Genomic DNA, 7,710 nt, shown 5'->3' on the forward strand with positions numbered 1-7,710 from the left:
ACTGGCAGATTTATTGCTTGATAGATTAGTCGCTTTGCTAGGTTGACAGACCGGTTGATTGGCGTGCTGGCCACTAGACTGGACCAGATGAGTCGGTGACTCACACGAGCATTGTTGGCGAGACAAAAATAATTGATTGATTGATTGATTGATTGATTGATTGATTGATTGATTGATTGATTGATTGATTGATTGATTGATTGATTGATTGATTGATTGATTGACTGACTGACTGACGCGTTGGCGCAGGACCAAACGGGTCTGTGAACAGTTGTGATCGTTTCCCGCAGCTCTCAGATGCCGGAGAGCGTGCGCGGCCAGCTGACGATGGAGAAGACGCCCAGTTACCTGGTGCGGGAGCGGGTGCCCGCCAGGGTGCGCGCCATGTCCCCGTCGGTGAAGCTGGTGCTGGTGCTGCGGGATCCGGTGACGCGCGCCGTCTCCGACTACGCGCAGGCCTCGGCCAAGGGACGCGCCAGGCGCTCCTTCCTGCACTCGGTCACCGACAACCGCACCGGAACGGTAAGGTCGGATGCAACACGACACATTCATCGCGACCTTTCTTCTCCGTCCAATTTATTTGTGCCAACCGCGCTGCTGCGACGAAACAAATGTGTCATGCAGTGTATGATGATGATGAAGCAACATTCACTGGGCCCGAAATAAATCGGTGGTGCACGCAGGCACCAGACGGGGTGGTTCCCTAGTTACGGGACCCATATGTTTCCAGCAGCTCCTGGCCCCTGTACGTCAGTGCGAGCTGAATCGGTAGGGCGGGGCTGGGTAACAAGGTCTCCCATCGCTCAAGGGGTTGGGGATCGGGGGTGTTGGTGGGAAGGGGAGGAGGGGAAATACGCCTTAAGTTCCGCACTCGTCGTTTTCTATAACGGCGTATAGCTCGGCCCGCGTGTGTCGCGATTGCGACCTGACAGCTTCAACTGCAGCGTATAACGGACGACGCTTGTCGCGCAGGTCGACCGCAGCAAGCCGCTGGTGCGCGTCGGCCTCTACGACGAGCACGTGTCCCGCTGGCTGGAGCACTTTCCCCTCTCCAGCTTCCACTTCGTCAGCGGCGAGAGGCTGGTGGCGCAGCCGGAGAGGGAGCTGGCCTCGCTGCAGCGCTTCCTGGGCCTGAGGCCGCCCTGGGTCGGGGCCCGGCAGCTGGTCTTCAACCGCACCAAGGGCTTCCCCTGCCTGCTCCGGGAGCCCGGCGCGACGCCCCACTGCCTGGACCCGTCCAAGGGCCGCCCCCACCCCAAGGTCGACCCCTCCCTGGAGAGGAGGCTGCGCGAGTTCTACGCGCCTCACAACCGGCGACTGTACCGCGTCATCGGCAGGGATCTCGGATGGCCGCCTTGAAGCGCTTTTGCGCGCATATCTTCAATGTAATGTGTTTCACGCGTGTTCGTAAAGAGGCGACTCTCTCAGAGTTGTTTGAAAAGATGTGTAGTGCCTGGTAGTCCGTGGAACGACGACAGCACTGGAGCCGCGATTGCTAAGTGCTCTCTGACTCCTTGACTCGTTCGTGATACCCCGAACCCGAGGTCGATGCCCCGTTTTACAGAGGCCCCCTCCAGTGTTCTGCGGACCTCACAACCGGTGCAGCTGTGCCGCAGCATCGGCACGGATCGACTTCGGGTGGCCGCCTCGAAGTGCACTGCACCCGTGTCATGTGCGCTTGTAAAGAAGCAACTCTTTTCAGATCACTCAAGCTGTGTGTAGTGCCTCTTAGGAACGAAATCAACGTTGGAACTGTGATCGTTCACCACTAACTACCTCCGGTGGCTCCAGTTCTTGACCCACGCCAGAGTCTACCCTCGACATAAGGTGGATTCGGTGCGCTCGACAGGCTCCTCCACGGGTCATGCGCAGCTCTCAACCGGCGCCTGCAGCGGGCACCATCGGTAGGGACCTGTGACGGCCGCAGTGAAGTGCAGTACGCGGCTATAGTTTATCCCCACCGTGTTTCAGTGCGTATCAACTGTGCTTGGTGCAGAATTACAAGCCCACTTGAAATGTTATCGTGTTCTGCATAGATGTCTGGCTCTCCGTGGAAATACGTCAGCTCCGCAATCGTCGCTTTGACAGTGGCTTCTACCGGTCATGACTTTCGCAACGCGGTGAAGGGAATCATCGACGCGCCTCCTGCATCTGCACGCGCAATTCACCAACGACGTCACTGACACAGACCCCGGTCGTAGCCACCGCGACAGTCTCCTCATCCACATACAGACAGTCACCTCGCTGCACGCCAGAGTGGTGGACGCTGGACTGCGCGAGCGGGCGCGATATTTATATTTTGGTTCAACAGCAACACTGGTGTCGCGTGTCCCGAGCATTGTGAAGAAGCTGTCGGTTTAGCGAACGAAAGGTTTGCCACAGGAAATCGCGAAGAGGCTACGTGTACGGACTGTGTTGCAGTGAAGTTCAAGTACGTTACCTTTCTTTCGATAAATGTTACGGTTATGTGGGACGGCTGTACGAACTCTTCTGTGACACGTATAGCCCTGAACAGTGCGACGGAAATCTCTGCAGTACCGGTGATGGTCTCAAATAAGTAGCGACATATCTGCCTGAATTGATGTTGCAGCGTGTGTATGATACGTCACGTAAAGCATATTTTTGAGACGCCAGAATATCGCGTGTGCTTCTGTCAGCTTGCAAGTGACAATAAAGTACCTTGAACGCAGCATTTAATTTGAGAGATTCTCGTGGTCAATTTCTGCTTTCCCTTTTCGTCCCCACTCTAAGAATCCATGCCGCGTAGCGCTTGAATTGTGCAGCACGATGGGCAGTCTACCAAAGCAGTGGCTTCAGGGGCCAAATTTTAAGGTGTGCATACGTTGTAAAAACTTCACCGACGGTTACGATACTCCCAATTGACTGGAGCGGACAATCTCTCTTGCGGCACGTTCTAAACGGAGCGAAGTGTGGCGCGTCTGCTTCGCTAATCGGGAGATTGCGAGGGGCAGCGTGTGGGTGACGCGTAGATGCGATTCACAGCAGCCGCCGCAGACAGACCTCTGCTCATGCAATGCTTTGTCTCCATACAAACGACGCGCGCTACTCTGGCGCCATATCGTCGCCATCGTCGCCGAACAGCCCGTCTTGCGCGGCACTACGCTTTTCTTCTCACCCTTTCGTTCGACCAACGACTAGAGCGGCCCTTCGTCGCGGAGAAGTAGTGCCACCAGTGTCAGTGGCGACAACACCCAGGGGATACGTCACATCGAGCCTTACTCCTAGCCGCTCGCCATCGCCCCTTGCTGGAGTAGTGATCCCTGTTAAAGCCCTTTCTTTAATACCTGTCAGACGCGCTGGTACCGCGGACTGACCTCGGCAGCAGACGCCGCGGACGCCGTACCCCTCCCCACCTCCCCCGGCACCTCGGAAGCGCGGATGGGATCGCCCACGCGGCTGCGGATGCCGTGGCCGCCGGCAACCCGGCGCATGCGCGGGCCGTCACCCCTCCGCTCCTTCTCCGCTGTCCGCCTCATGGTTCCTTTGCACCCTCTTCCTGCGCATTCCTTCTCTTCTCTTCAATATGGTCTTTCTTTCAACTACTGCTGCACTCCGCGTTCGCTTTCATTCTTCGCGGCGCTCGCTCGCTTGGTCAGCCGACGCCGCCGACGCTCGCCGCAGGAAGGGGCTATTAAGCGTTGCACTCTAAACACAGTGCACCTGCGGAGTGACAGAATAATGAGCCCTTGTGTAAGTTTCTTGTGCTATTTCTCCGTACGCTGATCGGCTGTTGTTTACAATATTAACTAGTCTAAAAAGTCATTAAATATGTGTGCGTGCGCGAGTCAGAGAATGGTGGGGGCAGGGGGAGGAGAAGAGCCTCATGATAAAGTCTAATCCTATGGACATCCTTCGCCAGAACATGTATATCCCAGGTAAGTGCTGAACAATGAGCAGAGGACGTCCCCTCGCACGATCGTTTGGTCGCACTTTGCGTCCACCGCGGGCATCCCCTGCATGTGACCGAGGACTAGATGGCGATAAGCTGCGCGGGCTGCAAGGGCGCGTGAATGCCCTGCGCAGTGCTAGTCATATAAAAAAATAACAATGAATATGCCGTTCGCAGCAGACGGCTGTGTGACAGATGCAACGGGTAGAACGCACACAAAGCAAGTGTCATATGGGACCATCCGAAGTTTACGAAGTAAATTGCTTTAGAAAAATGCGCGAAGTACAAAGTACAGTTCTCGGTGATTGAAATGCGATACTCGGACCGCATGGTGGCCGCGGCGTTTTTTGTGCCACCCGTGGCCACATGGGTGATCGCTAAGAGGCCAAATGCAGTCATAATGCATCGCACAGACTCTCGCTTTCCTACGATATAAAAAAGTATCAGCTCGGTGGTAGCGGCAAAAAAAAAAAAGTGTCGCCAGCCACGCACTCCCGGTATACGCGTTCCAATCGCCCAGCGCTGTGCATACGAGCTGTCGACATGGTGGCATCGACTTGTCATTTTACCACAGAGAGAAACGTAATTGTGCCACAATGGGAGCTAAAAAGACAAAGCGTCATGGGAGGACACCTATTCACGTGTGCACCGAAAAGAGGTCCAGCTATACAATATCAGTAGGACGTCCTCGATAGCATATTCAAAGTTGTGTATGTCCAGCAGATGTCCTATTTGTCTCCGAAACGGTGTACGGACATTCGGACTTCAATTGGATCACCCACAGACGAAGTGCTTCAACTGGGAGGAAAGCGGGAAAACACACTGATGGAGGACAGGTGCCATAAACTGCGTCTTTTTCGTAATGCAGTCAGTGACTTGCAAATAAAAGGAGTCAATAAACAAACACGAAACTCGAGTCAGGCCGAATTATTGTGTCGGGGCTATTCGCCATTTCTTCGAGCAAAAAATATCCTTCACTATCGCAGAAAAAAAAAGAAAAGGCAAACTTCACATATATCGAATTACGCGCGCAAATCGCGGCCCGGAAGACGAATAGAGTCGTCGAGGATTTTTTATGGCATCTTCTTTGGCGCCGTTCTCGTGCAGAAGAAAATGCAACACCTTGGTACTTTTCTCAAGCTTTTGCAGTTACTGCTGACGCCCACCGGATCCTTGGTCTTCACTGTTAACTTCAACGTGCATCACCAGCTATGAACCACCAAGATTGACGGCAGCCTAACGTATCGACGGAGCACTTGCTTTGACTTGACTGATTTCCAAGCACTTTGCTGCGTGCACAGACAGTGTTCCCTCTATCCCGCTTTTTCTTTCTTTCTGTTCCCCCTTTCCCTTCCCCCAGTGTAGGGTAGCAAACCGGACGCTCGTCTGGTTGATCGACCTCCCTGCCTTTCCTCTCTTTGCTATCTCTCTCTCTCTCTTGCAGTTTTTTCCCCCCTCAAGCTTCGTGCAGATTTATTTATTTATTTATTAGTTACCTGCATCGCCCCGTAGGGCATTACAGCAGGGAGGTTACAAGCTTGAATCAATACATCAACAAATTATTTCAACGCGTGGTAAAAAGCATCATTTTCTGTAATATATACAATGGTATATAAAACAACAGACGAAGGAAGGATACACGAGACAACCACGTAGATTATCGAAAATTACGACACCTGCGTTTTGTGCTTCGTGTCCTGCGAGTCGAGAGCAAATACCACATCTACCGCTTTTGCTCACTTTGCGGCTCAGTCCACGAGAATGTGCCGGACGAGCATTAAAGGGCTTATTGCAAGGCCCCGCAAGAAATTTTGGTTGTACACAATGAAAGGGTCATCCAAGGTGTGTTCCACGCAAGTATCCTTAATAAAGGTTAAGTAGTAGCCGGGTCGATCACAAGCAAATGGATTTGTTTGAGGAAGCGAGCTACCCTCCTCAGAGCTACTTGTCTTCTCCCAGTACACATCGGTGACGCCCTCCACACCATGCGGAGTTGGGCAAGAAATCGCTCTGAATCCTCCAGCGCCTTCTCCTGCCTGCCGAGGTCCCAAACTCTTTGGTCGAGATGCCGAACGAAACTACCGCCTCCTTTTGTGTGCCTCCCTCGTTTTCTTGCAGCACAACGCTTTGAGGTGTTGTTCGTGCGGGCTATTTGTGCACTGCCGGCTCAAGCAGTGCCCCAGTGAAATGTCCGCAACGCGCTGCCCGGACTGAGGGTTCTGCCTGCCTTACAGTAATGAACAATAAAGTGTATAGATCCAACCGCACAACCACGTACCTGGGCCATCCCACCACGAAGCTCATCCAGCCACCCAATCACAGAGCCGCGAAGGCCTACGTTAATGGACGGCGGGAGCTTCCCCCATGCATAGATTCACCTTCGGCAACAGGGCGCCTGGCGGGGAATCGCTTGTACCCGTTTCGCCGGTGGGTGTCCGGCGGTGGGGCTCGAACCCAGCACCTCCCGCAGCCGGGCCGGACGCCCTAACCTTTTAACCACGGCTGCGGTAGTAAAGTGTTTTCTCTCTCCAACATCTACAGCAGACTTGTGCCGCATGCCCAGGAACGAGCTTGAGCTACCCGCGAAACGATACAGAGATGCCAATTTAAGCTACATACGAAGAGATCGGGCAGACATTTATAAGGAGTGGGCTCAGGGTAACCAATACAATTTTCGCGTAAGGGCATCCACGCTTTTAATATTGAGATAGCAGTTATATACGGACGATTACAACGAATGCGCCAAATAAAACAACAGAAGAAGGAAGGATACACGAGACAACCACGTAGGCGCAACTCTATGTGACACCCACGTATACGGACACTCTATGTGAGTCTTCCCGGTCGCCGTTGCCGTGATGGCTGGTGGCTTGAAACTCATCGGCCACAATTCATAAATTTCTATACGTGCCATAGAGTACACTTAAAAAGTTAATTAGTCGATTATGCATTTCGATTTTTTGTGAGTAATGTTCACTGCTTTAAGTAATTCAACTCAATGACTACAATTACACTGTCTGCCATAAACGATTAAAAAGGATCTAGTTAAACCTAGATATAACGAAATTCTCGATATAACGAAACTTTAAACTTCTCGTAACCTCTTGTCGATAGGACACCATGTATTTATTACCTCAATACAACGAAGTATGTTTGTATGCCATTTCAATATAACGAAATTTCACTGTCGTCGCAAAGGAATGCCGAGACAATAAATGGAAACTTCCGGGGGCGCAGATGGTCAAATGATTTAATTACAAGCAGCGGTTTACAAACGCACTTCGCTAATCAGACGCCGCGTGACAACAGCGACCGCCGAAGTGGAGCCGCATCATGTTCCGTATAAAGTTTAAGTGGGATAAGATGTTATCGCGCTTCGCGCACTGTGTGCGAAAGTGTGCGAGTGTGAGAGGATCGCGAATTTACGAGTGCCGCCTTCCCGCGTGAGCAGAGGGAAAGAGGGCGAGGGGAGCGAGCTCGGCGTAACGCGTTAACGCTGCCACGGCAAGTTAGCGCGCGTCTTGGCCGTGGCTGCGCATGCCTGTAAGCGCGGCTGAGCGCATATGCAGCCGCGCACCCTCCTTTAGAGGTAATCTGCCGCGTGTGCTAAGAGTGGGCGTGCCGAGACAGCGGGGCACCACGTAGGTTGTCTTGCCGCGCGTTTAGTAATGGAGGTTGCATAATCTCGAGTCGATTCGGTGACCCGTTGGAGCCAGAGGCAGACGAAGCATTCGCTGCCGGCGCTTTTCCCGACAGCGTCGTCCCAGTGCGGGCGACGCCATCAGCCGCGGGGGCAGAGT

At 53.1% G+C, this 7,710-nt stretch overlaps 1 protein-coding gene across 1 annotated transcript in view; it reads left to right on the forward strand.

Annotated features, from left to right (window-relative positions):
• LOC135921775 (heparan sulfate glucosamine 3-O-sulfotransferase 6-like) overlaps positions 1-2,684 on the forward strand; it is a 129,442-nt gene extending 126,758 nt beyond the window's left edge. The window contains exons 3-4 of the mRNA XM_065456077.2: positions 291-522; positions 973-2,684. Coding sequence (XP_065312149.1) covers positions 291-522; positions 973-1,359 — 619 coding nt within the window. The 3' untranslated portion in view covers positions 1,360-2,684. The remainder of the gene's footprint in view (positions 1-290; positions 523-972) is intronic.
• The last annotated feature ends 5,026 nt before the right edge of the window (positions 2,685-7,710 follow it).

The sequence above is a fragment of the Dermacentor albipictus genome, chromosome 8, assembly GCF_038994185.2.
Source record: "Dermacentor albipictus isolate Rhodes 1998 colony chromosome 8, USDA_Dalb.pri_finalv2, whole genome shotgun sequence".
NCBI classification, from domain to species: Eukaryota; Metazoa; Arthropoda; class Arachnida; order Ixodida; family Ixodidae; genus Dermacentor; species Dermacentor albipictus.